Raw genomic sequence first — 16,587 nt, 5'->3', positions numbered from 1 at the left:
GTTCCCCTGTGCACTACCCTCTAGCTATAATGCAGGAAACTGTTCTCCGGCTGTTTATGAGGGCTCATATTGCAGTTTATGTATCAGCTTACATTGCTTTTCACTTTGATGTTCATCACCAGCTTATATAGCATAAACATGCCACACCACTGAGATAAAAGAGCAATGAAATACTGTCTCAGTTTTAAAAGAGTGAACGTATTTCTGTTTCTGTATTTACACAAACAAGTAAATACACACTCATATTTTTAATCACTGGTGTGTAAATAAAAAAAAAAACCATTAAACATTCAGTTAGACAAAAATTCACATTTATTTATTGTTAAACAAGTGTAGAACTTTACATCCTTTGTAGAGATGGGCTCTTTAACATGTTTATCAGAGATGGGTTTCTTAATTATGCTTATGAAGATGAACTATGCCGACCAGTGCTTTAAAATATTCACAAAAGTACCATTTTTAAAGAATAATTTAATAAATAAATATCCAACCCCAGCTGCAGTAATAGTCCTTAAAGAAGAAGGTTCTACTCCAAGCTTAGCTGCGACCTTTAGTCACTATATTTTTCATGCTTTGCACAGATTTGGACAAAATTCATTTGTGCAAGGCACGAGAACATTAGAATCTAATTTATCTAAAGTGGCAAACCCATTTTCATGAACAGGACAGAGGGATCTCAAAGTCTTTTGCAGCATACCAATGGTCATCCACCAATTGCATCATCATAAACAACCTTCTGAAATTTGTACATAGTCATCTCATTTTCAGAATCTCTTCATTTGCTTTATATTTAGGGTTGTTATTATTTATTTTATAGCAATTTATTTTACACAATCAATACAACAAAATATATTGTTCTATGTTATAGCATTACCCTTGACAGTTCCGTATATGATTGAGAAAATATAAGGCCTAGGGTTTGTTTGCTAGTGGTCATATGGGATTTTGTTGATGATTGTAAAGGGCGAACAGAACTCCTTTAGTTCAGTCAGGACAATCTCTGCATGTCTTAGGGTCCTGGAAATTCCATTTTTGTATATAATAATAAAGAAAAATCAAAACTGCATTCGAAAGAGAAATATGTGAACATATATGTACATCCTTTGAGAAACGTATGCACTGGAACGAGAAAGACTTTTTTTTTTTTTTTTTTGGCTTAATTTTATTTTTTTATGTGAAACTGTATTCTTATCACCAGGCCCACATGGAATCTGCAACCCAAGAACACCGCAGATTTCCACATAAAACCCTCATTCACAAAGTTCTACTGTACACATCACGTGACCCTTTTATGTTTGTTTATTAAATAATTGTGGCTAATCTGATTACATTCAGCTACCAGTAATAGGGTAACAATTAATAATTGCAAAAATGATTTTCCCTATTCATGTTTTTTGTCTTGTTTTCAGTAAAAACATCTTTGAGAGAATGTCTTAAATTAAGATTGGTCTTTCTTCTTTTAAGCATAACCTACTTAATTATTGAAAAAATAACAAATATTCAATAAATATTATTTCAAAACAAAACTCTCAATGAATCCCAATTACAAATGTTTGCTACTCAAGTAAATTGATCTTGTTTATTTTTACTGAAAACAAGGCATAAGCTTTGTGTGTATCTCGCTGCAAATTTCTGCCACAAATCAGCACAGAACATGCAATAAGTCGTCTGCAGATTCCCTCTGGGCCGGCCTGTAACTGGTTGGACAGCAGCGGTACTTCTCCATTATGTGTGCAGTTATGTGGTAGGCTAAAAAAAGGAAGACCACTCTGCCATCGGTGGATGGGCGGGGCTGTGTACATGGTGGGCGGTGCTTACAGTTTGTTTTAAAGGCTTGTGACCAGCTGCATTTGTCCCTCTCGTACGTCCCCCTCGGGGACACAAGCGTCTTTAGAGACGGGGATGATGAGGCCCTCGCTACTGTCTCTGCTCATCTGATAATACGCGTGCAGCTGTTGGCCTGACCCAAGGTTGGGCATGCTTTTATAGTAAACGTCTTCGTTCGGGCTGTGTTTGGATGGCGAGAGGTCCTGGCCAATGTCTAGGCTGCTCTCCGAGAACGGCGAGTCTCTAAGGTTTGGCATGCTGGTGTACACCGAGTCTCTGTTGGGGGAGGGCAAGGCGGTTTCGGCCGGAGGAGGGAGCTGGTCGATGTAGCTGTGGGGTTGAGAAGCTTCCATGTCGGCCCTCGCTCTCTCCTGCGTGTGGTACAGGAGCGAGTGAGTTCGCTGGGGGATAAGAGGGGCACCGAGCGTGCGGGGATGCGTGTGGTGCAGTCCTAGACCGTCCATCTCGCTGTCCCCACCCACCTGCACCAGGGACGATGTCTCGGCAAACACAGGTTCTCTGATGATCCCCTCCCCCTTTTTGGTGCTGATATGGGACTCGGCAGCCCTGAGGTTGTTGTGAACAAGCTCTGAGATGATCATCTTCTCGAAGGCCGTGTCATTGAGACTGAGTCCGCAATCCACCACCTGCACGCCATCGCTGTAGTTATGAAGAGAGTAGCTGTTATTAAAGTTGCCGTTGAGTTGTAGAGTACCGAACGTGTTCGTATCTCTGCCGCTGGTCACCGAGTGTCCTGTAGCAACACAAGAGGAAGAAAAACATTTTAATAATCAGAAATAATCATCAATATAATAAAAAAAAAAACTTCAATATAATAATAAAATTAAAAAATAATCTCACAATAATCAGAAAAAAGAAAAGAAAAAAAATCGAAATGTTTAAAGCTGTTTAGGACCTGCATTTGAGTCAAATGCAGAAATGCTAAAAATCTGGGAAAATGTAAAGATTGGAAGCCTTTAGAACTGCAAGAAAGTGATTTTCTTGTTCAGTATTCTTGTCTTGGTTTCCAGTACAAATATCTAAACATTTCTAAATTAAGATTCATTTACTTAAGAAGCAAAATATATTCAAAGATATTCTTGTTAAAAAAAAATTAAAAAAAAATCCCCAAAATTACGGAGCCCTGTATATAACATAACATAAAAAAATAAATAAAAAAAAACTATATATATGGCCACGATTGAACAATTCGTTCCCATGACTTGCAAATACATCAGTACGTTTTACTTATTCCTTCCCCCGCTTTAATTAAATTGTGTGCACAATATAATAATTTGTTTCCTCAATTTACTCAATCGTGGCCACGTTGTAGTAATTTGTTCCAAAGTTTTAGTTCAATCAAAATTAGGGAATAAATTAATTCAAATTTGTGGCCACGATTTACTAAAATGAGAGAACAAATTCTTAATTTGATGGAACAAATTCTTAATTCATGGCCATGATGAGATGTTGCTTTAAAAAAAAAGTATCTGCCAATGGGGTCAGAAAAAGAATCTTGTTTTCCCTTTGAATTAAGTTTATTTTTCCAACCATGTAAGCAGAATTTTTTTCTTGTTTTAAGCATAAACTCACTTAATGTTGATACATTTTCAGAAAACATATAGAGCATGTCATTTTGCTTCTTAAGTAAATGTATCTTGATTTGAGAATGTTTACATATTCGTACTGGAAAACAAGACAAAAATACAGAATAAGTGTTGCACTTCTTTTAGTGTGATCATATGCGAATGACTCGGAATCCAGTTAAACTAGCTGCTAAATGCGTTTAGTTCTGGATTTTTAAGTGCTAGGATAAAAGTTGTGGAGCGCAGTTCTACAGCCCCAGCAAAGTATGCCAGATCCACTTCATCTAGGTTTGCCTGACCCGCCAAACCTGATTTGCATCCTTTCTGTACTGAATTGGCAGGCATAGGCACAACTTCATTCTTTGTGAATTCCTCCCAATTTGAGGGTCTGAATTTTTCCTCAATCGAACAATAAAAAAAAAAGTACAATGTCCAATTTCAAAACATTGTTTTTAACTACATCCTAAACAACATTAAAATCAGTCGGTAGGCTTCAAACATCACAGAAATGAATGAGTGCGGCACAGATGTGTATTCACAGATGAAAGAGCGATGACAGTCACAGAATTCATCAACATCAGCTTGTATTGAAACGGTTAAGGCGGTGGGGTGAAGGGTTTGAAAGTAACGAAAAAAAAAGCAAAAAAAAAAAAAAAAAAAAGCAAACAAAAAAACACAAACAGCCATTTTTCACACTACAGAGAGTGAATGAAAGCGAAAGCATCCAACAGACAGGAGAGAGAAAACTCACTCTGAACAACTCACATCAAGTCTGTCTGTTCAGGCCAGCAGACCTGAGCGCTGCTGATGAACAAAAAGAACACAAAACAAAAAGGAAAATGATTTATTGTAAAACATGATGAATTATCACTAACAGAAAAAAGGAACAAATAAAAACAAAACAAAACAAAATTACAACGTTAGTGCAAGCGAAGGATTTAGCAAATTAAATTAACATCACAATTAAGGCCTTTTTCCTCTGTTAAATGTCACAGTCGGGTTTGTTTGCTGGACTGGAGTTTATGTGGTAATTTGAGCTCATTTGCCCGCTGGTAAATGGGTGGCCGTCTGCATGAGCTACGATAATCTTTAACTGCATCTTATGAGAGCGCACCGGTGGGCGGTTTGGACACAGCCATTCTCAGAACCTCTCCACAGAAATGACAAGACAAAGGAAGGAGATGGCAGATGGGAACAGAAGAGGGACAGTAATTTGAGGAAAGGGAGTTTAAAAGAGATTTCTGCTGGATATTGAGACAGAAGGGCTAAAGAAACATGAGGGTTTTTCTCTGACAGAATTCTTCACCAAACTCGTAAACAGACAGAGAGATGTGGAGGGTAACAGAGAATATACAGTGGCCCCAAGGAAGGACACTATTTGGACACTTTAGCTAAAAAATAATGTAAATAAAATAAAATAATTTGCTTTAGAGCTGCACGATTCATTGGTAAATGATCGCAATCTCGATTAAAAAATCCATGCGATCTTATTCCCGAATGACAGCCATTCTCCTGTGTCTATTAAAACTTTTGACAAAATCACACCAGAATATTCAAATCTGTGTTCGCGCTGCCGCTGACCCAGAGAAAACCGTTATCATGTATAGGTGCTTTACAAACAGTCTTTCCAACAAATAGTCAATTTATCACAGAAGTACTGGGATAAAAGTTTATAGTTTTGGTATAAACACTGATGTCTACGGTAGCGATTCAAATAGAAAAATCACCTGTTGAAAGTAACTTGGCACTTCAAATAACGATTGTATCATTACATCGTTACACCAGTAGGCGGCGACAAGTGACTGTTAAAAATGTATATGTCATTGAATCATTCAGAATCATTCAAAAAACGCTGATTCATCCAGTAATATAACAAGTACAGTATTTATTAAACAGATTTTTTTTTTTTAAAGAATACATTCAAATTAGTTAAACATTTTTAAATAGACTGCAGCCATTAACATTTTGTCAGAATCTCTAGTAAATGACTTGCTATTTTGTTTAGCTGTCTGTTGAGAAAAAATTGTGATCTCTGTTTGAAACAAAGAAATCGTGATTCTCAATTTATCCTGAATCATGCAGCTCTAATTTGCATTATAAAACACAACCTCGAATCAAATAATATTAGCATTTTTAAAACAAAACATAAAAAAATAAATTGTGTAAAATAATAAAACTATAGATTAAAAGACAAAAATAAGACAAACGCATTTGGACACTTTCTGGTTCTGTCTTTCTTAAAAGTAAGACAACAAAAAAGTAAAGTTATATGGCTGAAGTGTCAAGCGATCAAATCCTTTTTGTAGCCAAAATTATGGAGCTTATAATATGACAATATGATTTGAATTTGAATTGTGTAAATTTGAATTATTTACAAGTGGAATTTAAGAAATTTGAATTTTATGTGGTATTTAAATAGTTCTGAATTTGATTTCTTTAAACGAATATTGAACATTTGAAATTTAACGACTTGAAATGTTTTTATGGCTGAATTTTTTAGACATGTATTTTCAAACAGCTATTATTAGCTATCTGAATTTTCCGCGGTTTGAATTTTAGAAAACTGAAGTTGAAGTTCTGAATTTCTTCTTCATCTTGAAAACTTGAATCTGTATTTTTTAAAACTGAATATTTGCAGTCTAAGAATTCAGAACAAAAAAATAGCTGTTTGAAAATACATGTCTAAAAAAATTCAGCCATAAAAACATTTCAATTCGTTAAATTTCAAATGTTCAATATTCGTTTAAAGAAATCAAATTCAGAACTATTTAAATACCACATAAAATTCAAATTTGTTAGATTACACTTGTAAATAATTCAAATTTACACAATTCAAATTCAAATCATATTGTCATATTATAAGCTCCATACTAAATTAATTTTTCATATAACATCTGAATCTGACATTCTGAATTCTGACTAAATAAGCTGCAGTAGAAGCTGTTGTAACATGCAGATAAAGGCACAACTGTAACTGCACATTATACAGACTGGCCTCAACATCTGTAGCCAAACTCAAAAGAAAGTATTTGAATAAATCCAACCTAATGTCCAACGAGACCACATTTAACAAAGAAAGAAGGCGACTGCTTTCAGTAAAATCTCCATTCAGAATGATGTGTGTACATTTAGACTTCGAAAAATATTAATTGTGTGTGCAATGTACATGCATCGTGCCAGCATCCCAAAGTTGTAAATGCAGCGGTGATGAAAGTATTGTTTCATTGAGAGCAATATTTCCTCATTTCTAAACAATGTGCTGACAATATGCGGATGATCTGTTAATGGCCACTGAGTGTGCAAGAGTTGTGCTGATAAAATCATGGTAAAACAATTACATTTGATGGGCAAATTTAAAACTGATTGCATACTTGTCTCTCTGTAGGTCACTGAGTGTGTGCAGGAAAGGGAAAGAGAAAACAAGACACAAACAGTTAACAGTGTCATGTCACTCGAAAAAATTCAAATAAAGTTGAATTGCTGTACATTTGCTTGCTTAAATATAAATATTAAATAAATAAAATTAAATAATCTTGTGTGCATCACAATTGTCTTTTGGTGAGGGAAAAAATTGCTGTAAAAACACAAACTGAGAACTACAGTTTTAATCTGTGAGCAATGGATCAATTCCTGTAGAAGAGGAACTGTCTGCAAGAAGGTACATTTTCTGCTTTTATTTGTAAAGGTTAAACGATCTGATATATTGGAATGATTTCTCATCACAGAGGGTCTGATACTACCTAGTACTCTGATAATACTCATTGTGCTACATAGTACCACAAAACAATAAATAAAGAGAGCAGTGTATTAGTAGTCACACCTGGAGAGTGAAAGACTGGCACCGTTGGTGTGTTACATACGATAGTTTCAGCCAGTAAGGTGTTGTAGGGGTTATTAGTGCCTTGTGGTCTCAGAAGAGGGTTAGTAAGAAGATAATTGCCCGTCATTCCTAAAGCGACAAAAACAGAAGAGGACAAATAAGATTATGACCTCTAAGACTTCTATTTAATTTGTCCTAAAGATAAAGGTATTGATGAAATAAATGGATGTGTTTTATCTCGGAGAGCATTTTTTGTTTTATTTTATTTTATTTTATTTAGCTGCTTATTTATGTAATTTCATATATATAATATATTTATATATATATATAAAATCAAATAGTAACATTTTACAATATGGTTCATTAGTTAACATTAGTTAATGTATTAATTAACATGTAATAACAATGAGCAATATATTTGTTACTATATTAGTTAATCTTTGTTAATGTTAGTTAATAAAAATATAGCTGTTCATTATTTGTTCATATTAGTTTACAGTACATTAACTAATGTTAACAAATAAAACCTTTTGATTTTAATAATGTATTAGTAAATGTTGAAATTAATATTAACTAAGATTAATAAATGCTGTAGTATTGTTCATTCTTAGTTCATGTTAAGGTAGTAATGTTAACTAATAAACCTTATTATAAAGTGTTACCAATCAAATTAATGTCAAGAAATGCACATCACCAATTGTAAATGTTAACAACATTTGTCAATGTTAGGCTTCATCATCCTACATACAGTAGATCAAGCAGTTGTGAAAATGAATGGATGAATATTTGTCAATGGCCAAACAATTTTTTTTTCAATTGTATTCGAAATGTAACTACTATACTGGGCAGAACTTATTACTAATTCAAGATCTCTGCTAAAATATTCAATGCTAAACATAATTACTATTATATCTTGCATCAAAATGATTTTTTTTTTTTTGTCCATATTCTTTTTTTTTTTTGCGATATGAATATTGCAAACGAAAACTGTCATTGTTGTGTTTGTTTCTGAAGAGAGACACTGAAGCACAGAAAGACAAATAGCATTTTTTTTTTTTTTTCACCTTTGTGTTTTGTGCTTGAACGCGTGCATTAAAAGCATGCTGAGTGTTTTAGAGCAAGCCAAAGCAAACGGCTCTGAATAATACAACCTTACCGCAGGTCAGCAAGAGTTGAACATCATCTTCTCATCACATGCATTTCAGCCCTGGCTAAATAATAAATGACAGAATTTTTTTTTTTTTTTTTTTTTTTTTATCCTTGAAATAGCTGACCGAGGGCACATTGTCTACTGACTCAATTCTGTAGCTGTGTAAAACAGGCCCAAAAAGGACTTTCTCTGTCTTTAAATGAACATTAGCCGTTTCATTTTCTATTAAAGTCAACATGAAATCAAAGTTGACCCTATTTACATTCTCAATACAGTACATCAGTCCCTGATGTTTTTATAAACGATTCATTGGTCCATGTAAAAAAAAAAAAAATTTTTTGGCATCATAAGCTTTCATCAAAATGTAATAACTTGCTTCTCCTCTGAAGCAACTTTCCTTTTTAGCTGATGACACCAATCCCTCTTATTTTTCACTCCCTCCCTTCCCATCACCTGTCATACAGAGACCACTTTTCACCATCTAATTAATTCGCTATCGGACAAATATGTCACATCACATTAGTAAAAGGGTTGCGAACGCTGTTTCATGTTGACTTTAACTAAAATCACATATGAGTGGTTTAAAATATACTCGAGCATGTGTTCTATTATCATGCCCTTCTCAAGCTTATCAAATAAACTAACATCTTATTTTACATGAATATCAATCATATTTAAAATAATATGTTAGAATTGTAAAGAGATAAAATATATAAAATAAAAATTCACTAAAAGCATTTGATATGTTATTCAAATTGAAAATGATGATTTCATTAATGCAGAGCTTCCAAAATTATTGGATGTTAAGAAATTGTATTAAATTGGATGTAAAATTAAATACTAGAATATTATTAAATATGGTCAAAGAAATTTAATTAAACATGGATGACTGATTCATTTAGTCTCAGTCTGTTAGTTAAGTTCCCATGAAACAGAGATGAAATGAGTTTGGATGACTGACCTTGGTTGAGGGTTGAAGTGCTGTTGATGTCTCCTGAGATGAAAGAGGATTCAGACTGTTTTCTTACTGTGTCATTCCACATTCTTCTGATTCGACTCTGTTGGATGAACAAACAGCCATGAAACACTGATCACTATCTTTGGGAGGGAAAAATTGCATGTTACATCTTCTTTTTTTTTCTGATATGTAGTGGCCCCAAAAAGTATTTGAATACTTTTGGACACTTCACTCATACTTATCTGTTCCTATGATATTCATGCATTTATAGTATAACAAAATATCAAGTGGCATCTTCAAACAAATGATAGCTTTTCTCAGAACTAACGTGACTTTTCTGAGCCATTTCAATGACTTTCAAGCAACTTGTGCCAATGTCATTTTTGCCACTAAATCAACAGTTCATAGAATTGTTGATTATCTATCTTATCTATCTATATATTCTATTTCTATTCTATCTATCTATTCTATCTATATCTATTTCATTGAATAGTGAATTTATTTTATGTTTGATATTATGTTTTTTTTTTTATATATATATATATTTTGTTATAATGTGAAAAGTTAAAGATTTTAGACCAGTAAAATGTAGACCAGCATATATTTCCAAAAAGTATATATATATATATATATATATATTTTTTTTTTATCCCACTAAAAAGGGGAGATTTTAAACATAAATGTTACATAAGATGCTGGCACATCATAATACAGCTTAGCAAGTAAATATTATTATATACCAGAACCCTATCTAAACATTGTACACAAATATTATGCACAACTATTGGTATGATTCCCAATATGATACAATCCATCATAAAGACTTTGACATAAAATCTCTAAAATATGTCTGCAAAAAAAAAAAAAAAAAAAAAAACATACATAAAAGATCTGTGCTCCAGTACTGGAGCAGATGGAAGCACTCAGAGTGTTTCATTTCATTCCAATAGGAAATGTGTCTCATAACTGAGCGTCACATTAAAAGCGGTTGAAAACAATGGAAATTGGGTCAGTAGTGTTTGTACCTGAGTACCAGAGGAATAGCGAGCGCTTGTCCGCGTTGTTGAGGTCTTTGTGGAGCTGTGCGAGCTCTCTGTCGTGATCCCGCTACAGCAGTACGTGTGTCGGAGGCATTTGCTGTACTCTCTCCGAACCTGCAGTTTAAAAGAACGTTTCTTTTTTTCAAGTGAACTTTCGACATGCACTTCTCGTTAAAACCAACTGCTGCCACGGCTCTGGTAGAACAACATATATCAGGGAGCACTTACTTTCTTCTGAAGCAGGCAGTGGAAGGTAAAGATAAACATGCCCTGGAAAGTGTTGAAGATGGTGAAGAGGTACGCTAACACAACGGACGACTCGCTGATGAAGAACAAACCAAATGACCAGGTCAGGCCCAAGAGACACAGCAGAGCAAAGCCGCCCATGACCCACGACCTTAGAGAGCAAATAAAAGAGAAACAATGAGGCGTGAGAGAGGGACAGTTTCATCCAGCAGAGAACAAAAATCATTACAGCATTACATCTACAATATTAGTAAAAGAATACAAATCAAACACGGGTCCTGAAAATCATTTGGACTGACATCTTAGGCACAAGTAGATGGGAAATGCAGTGGAACATATCACTGAGAGGTTAATCAATCCCATATGAAAAGGGGATTATCATAAAGAAGGTTTAATCAGTATTGAGGCAGTGGAGTGTGGAGATATTTTTTGCATGCCACACTACTGGGTAAAGACGCATGATACTGGGCTGCATTCAGACGGAGGGGAAAGAGAAAGAGCAGTAATCATCTCTGATTGGTCCATTTTAGTGGAGGAGGCGCTGACAACAGGTCTCGGCTGGCTAAGGAACCAAAGAGATAGAGCTCGCTTTCATCAGAAGAGAAATGACAGATGAAACGAGAAACCAACATATGAAGATTTGAAGGGATGATGAATAGGAGGGCTTTGGGGTATAATGATTTTTTTGAGGGTACGTCGGTATAAGCGCATTGAGATCTATAAATGAGGAGCAAAATAGATAGAGCTAGAGATGCTTTGATTATAAAATTGTGTCCAATACGGATAAGCCAATGGTTATTCTCATGGTATGGACGACAACTGATGAATGATAAATAATAAAATATGGTAACACTTTATTTTACAGTGTCCTTGTTACATATGTTACATGTACTTAAAACAATAACAGTAAAGTATGCACAATTACATGCAACAAACCCTCAACCAAATCCTAATCCTATCCTAACCCTATAGTAAGTACATGTAGTTAATTAATATTAATCAGTACTTAAATATATAATTACACTGTAACAATGACACCTTAAAATAAAGTGTAACCTAAAAATACTATTGTGTCTAAAAATGAAGAAAGAAAGAAAGAAAGAAAGAAAGAAAGAAAGAAAGAAAGAAAGAACACACCAAAAAGAATTTATAAAATAATACTATTCAATAGAAGCTATTATTTTAAAAGTTTTAAATGCAAAAGCAAATTTTGACGTAACAATATTATAATGCATTAGTAGAAATAAAAATGATGCATCCATTTTGCCATAAACTAAATATTTAATTTAACATTGTTATTAAATAATAAGTTATTAAAGATAAACTTTAAGTGAGTGCTAGATGACAGTAAAGTTCTCTAACTGTAAAATATATGTGAAAATCAGCAGTTAAATATGCAATACTGGTCATTAAATACAATTTGGAAGATGGATGGATGGATGGATGGATGGATGGATGGATGGATGGATGGATGGACGGATGGATGGATGGATGGATGGACGGATGGATAATAGTCATAATGAGTGGTATGCCTGGTTTGGCATATGAGGGTCATATAGGAATATATCAGGATGGCAATATGAAGGGTGAGTAGTAGGAGGGTAAAAAATGGGAATGAATATTTTTGAGGATATGAGGGTATCAGGTTAAGATATACAGCAATTTAAGACGGTCCAGGCGGAATACAAATTAAAAAAGTTAAGCCACAGAAAGACAGACAAACAGATAAGAGCGCATGAGAAGCACAGAGAGAGACGACGCTTCTGGAAGAGCCCAGCAAACAGACAATAAAATGACAAGGGGAGCAACCATGAAGCTGTGGCATAGATGTCTAGCTAACGCTCTTACTTGATAAATGGTTTATTATCTTCATAGCTAGAGAGCATGGCCAGCAGAGGAGAGAGACAACATTAGATCAGGCAAATCAGTTGGATTATCATAAGTCCAAATGTAAGAATTCTGAAGTTAAAATGCAAATGAGGCTGGACAAACAAACAAACCAAAAAAGTGTTAGATTCTGCCCTCAGCTGTGTACAAAACAAAATTATCTGAATAAATGTACCTGCCCAGGTTATAAATTCTTAAAGACAACATGAAACTACATCACAATGCATTTAACTTCCATAATAATATGTATAGTTTTCAATCAGTTTTTGATTTCATGTTGTCTTTAACACACTTGATGATTACATGACAAGACTTTTCATAAAACTTTACCGCCACAGTAAACGTTCTTTCTTTCTTTTTTTTTTTTTTTTCTACACAGACTGCCAAGTGTATTTAATTTACCCATGCTGCATTGCCCTATCCCGGATTGTAAAGGGACTAAAGATGGTTCTCTCAGGGCAAATGTGCCAGTACTTTGCCTTTTACACTATTTAATATGGCAGTAATGTTTTATGAGCGACATAAGGTATGGTGTGCTGTGAATCTTACCCAGGCAAATCAGAATTATAATAGCCATCACAGACGCGATAATTACTGGTTAGGGTAAGAGAACAGATAGAGAACAGAGAAAGAGAAAAAAGGACAGAGAAAAACAAGGGGAAATGGGAAACAGAGAAATGAAACGAAATGCTGCAGATTAGCTTGCTGAACATGCAACATGCTGCAATGAGCCCAGAGTTTAGCGGGTTGTTTCATGTCGCCCTGTGGTGATGGGTGGAGAGAAATGTAGACAGCATACGGCCGACACAATGCCCGTGAGCAATCTATTTCTCTAATGTGTTAGTCATGTTTATATCATTGTTAAATCTAAGAAAATATGCATATTTCCCCAATGGCTGTGTGTTAAGTTTGAAAGATCACATTAAATGCAATCAGTGCCATATATCAAACCCAAAACATATACAGGCTCTTTCCATGAACAACAAGGGTTGTAAAAAATGTGTTTCCAAAATTTGGGACATGCAGGCTAAAGTTTAAACACTTAAAACACTTTACAATAAGGTTACATTTCTTAACAGTGTTTAACGATATTAGTTAACATGAACTAACAATGAACACTACTTCTACATCAGTTGTTATTCTTAGATGTTAATTTCAACATTTACTAATACATTTTTAAAAGTTGTATTTCTTAAAATTAGAAACAATGAACAATTATATTTTTGCTAACATTAACAATAATTAATGAATGTCTTTACAATATATTATTCTTTGTTAATTTGTTAGTTAATGAATTTATAATGTTATAAAATGATACCTTATTGTAAGGTGTTACCAAATATGAATTGAATAGTTGGAATAGTTAAAAAATTGGTCTTCCCTCCATGCAGTAAAAATGGCCCAGATTATGTTACTACTTGCCTGACATTAAAGCATGTTACATTTTTGTAATATAAGGGACATTGTGTGGTAAATATTACTTATATTAGTACAGCTAAATATTACTTATTTAAAAAAAATAAAAAAAAATAATGTTTAACCATAAAAGGGGATACAGACGTTTAACATTTTCAGGCTATAGCTACTATTTTAACATCTAATTGTTTTACAAGCTTATTCATGAAATGTGCCATAATAATTGGAAACACATTGGGAAAATACAAAAAAATGTCTTTAAAAAAAAAAAAAATCACAATTTTAAAACAATAAAAATATGTCATACATTATCAAATAGAACCAGTAAGACATGCATTGCCATGCCAGCAAAAAGAACCAAAAGACTTGTGTGGTCAACCAACGCACTTTTTCTGTTCTTTTCCGCTACAGAAAGAGATCTCCCTCTTAGCAACAGGAAACACATGGAAGTGCTTTCACTGTCTTTACACACACACACACACACACACACACACATCTGAATTCACTCCGCAAGCAGACTCTGAATACAGGGAGTTGTTCCAAAAAGAGTTTTGTGGTCACTGTAAAGGAGGAACAGCACTGAGCCTGTCTCAATCATTACGTGCCTCTCTGGCCATCGCTCACATTAATAGACGCTGTGCACCTGAAGAGAATAACATCTGTCTAGAGTCCATCTGAATCCCTTTAGTCGATGCACTTAAATTCATCCAAGCAAACAGTTTTGTAGACGCTACATTCAATGTGAGCAAGGAACAATGTCTGTTCCCATTCTGAATTTTAGATTAGCAGTGGTGCTACTTCTTAGTGTGTGGCGGCACACTTTGACTCCACATGAGCTGAAATATCGTGGGGAAAACAATGTGACTTACTTGATATTCTCCAGCCGGCTGGAATCAGGTTTCAGCGATGTAGAGTGTTTCATCATTTTGTACATCGTGATGAGCAGGAAGATGAGATTGAGCTGTAAAAGCAAAAAAAAAAACATTTGTTAATAAACAAAAAAACGAATCTTAAAAGATTAGATAAGTGTAGTTTTATTGGGAACATTAATTGAAAACAGCCATCTAAGCATCCCTTCAGCCAGTGCCTAATACAATAACCATCTGGCATATTGCGAGACAAAGCCAAGATGACTGGCGCCAAATACAGTGTCACTATATATCAATACAAGAATACAAAAAAGCAATAAAACTGTTTAACTGCAGAATGAAAACACAAACAGTTCAGAGGACCTCAGAGACCACACATGGAGAAACGGATATTTGATATTTCCTCAAAAAAAAAAAAAAAAAAAAAACCTTGAAGGAATATTCCGGGTTTTTTCGTATACAAACATCTACGGACCGCATTTGTGGCAAAACATCAGAGGGAAAACATCCCTCAGTATGTGAAAATGCATATTTACAGTGTTACACCCAGTGGAAGCTTAGCAGGAAATCATTCAGCACTGCAAATAAAATACACAACTAGCACTGTTGCAAGAGTATAACTGTTACTTTGCACGCAGCATCATGGGACTTGCGTGTTTATTAGTTTGACTTGTTGCATTGTGTATTGATTATATTTCTGTTCTGGACATTTGTTTTACATTTTTTTTATTTAGAGTCTAATTTATTTTCTGTGGTTATCACCACATGCATTCCGCATATATTGTCCATATATATTAGGCGATTAAATTAAATATATTATTTAGTAAATATATGATATTTAAATAGTAAATCTTTGCTCAGTGTACAAGAAAAGACAACTTAAGATAAATGATTAGAAATGTCCAAAGTTTTCAGAATGTTAGATATACAATGTAAAATGATTTCAGATTCGAACAGTTAAAACAGCTCACTTTTTAAAGCTATGCATTTTGCATGCACTCATAAAGTAACCAACTGAAATGATTTTATCTGTTAAATACGATAGTTGTATAAATGTTTATTGGCTATTGTCTGCTAGACTTGCATTGTAAGTGTACTTGCTGTAAACACAGTCTTATTCAGTCTTAAATTAGTTATTAATTCAATAATTTTGAAATAGTTAATAAGCAAGATTTTTTTTTTAAATATATTCTTTGCTTGGTAAAAAAAAAAAAAAAAAAAAAAAACATCTTAAGATAATTTAGTAAAAATGTCCAAAGTGTTCAGAGTGTTATAACATGTAAAATGAGCAGATATTTAGGTGAGTAAATATTCTCCCATACATCTGTTTCATGCATTTTCCATTTATTTACACAAATAAAGTAACTTTATTTAATTACGTTTATTTTATTTTATGATAGTTGCATAAATGTTTATTAGCAATTGCCTGCTTGCACTATAAATAACTAAGAATATTACTTAAAATAGTTTGATTTTTGCTCAGCGGAGAAAAAGGCAGGTTTAGGAGAAATTAATACCCAGGTTAAGTATAAACAAAGTTAATATATAAAGTTAAGTATAAACAAAAATCTCCTGTATATCTGCCTCATTTGCGAATGTTAAAACATTCCGGGACACTGAAGACAAACACTCAAACACACACACACACACACACGCTGTGAGAGGGGCTTTGTAACAACCTAAAGTAATACATTGGTCATACTTTATCACGTACTGTGTAAAATGACTTCCCAATAGCTACAACTATGTGGGACAACTATGTGGTGACGGAACATTTTCTGGTATAAT

The 16,587-nt window shown here is 34.0% G+C and overlaps 1 protein-coding gene across 14 annotated transcripts in view; it reads right to left on the bottom strand.

Moving 5' to 3' along the window:
• Positions 1 to 294: 294 nt before the first annotated feature.
• adgrl2a (adhesion G protein-coupled receptor L2a) overlaps positions 295 to 16,587 on the bottom strand; it is a 103,883-nt gene continuing 87,590 nt past the window's right edge. For 2 of the 14 annotated variants that reach the window (XM_084395417.1, XM_084395422.1), the window contains 7 exons: positions 14,800 to 14,891; positions 10,610 to 10,778; positions 10,367 to 10,495; positions 9,345 to 9,441; positions 7,234 to 7,362; positions 6,785 to 6,802; positions 295 to 2,581 (listed from right to left, as the gene is read on the bottom strand). In XM_084395417.1, the coding sequence (XP_084251543.1) occupies positions 1,827 to 2,581; positions 6,785 to 6,802; positions 7,234 to 7,362; positions 9,345 to 9,441; positions 10,367 to 10,495; positions 10,610 to 10,778; positions 14,800 to 14,891 (1,389 nt within the window). In that variant the 3' untranslated portion in view covers positions 295 to 1,826. Of the gene's footprint in view, positions 2,582 to 4,164; positions 4,218 to 6,784; positions 6,803 to 7,233; positions 8,445 to 9,344; positions 9,442 to 10,366; positions 10,496 to 10,609; positions 10,779 to 14,799; positions 14,892 to 16,587 lie in introns of those variants that run through there. The other 12 variants (XM_084395423.1, XM_084395424.1, XM_084395425.1 and 9 more) reach the window with 11 other exon arrangements.

This window comes from Rutilus rutilus (assembly GCF_951802725.1).
Source record: "Rutilus rutilus genome assembly, chromosome: 22".
NCBI lineage: Eukaryota > Metazoa > Chordata > Actinopteri > Cypriniformes > Leuciscidae > Rutilus > Rutilus rutilus.
This window is presented reverse-complemented; position numbering and strand designations above follow the sequence as displayed.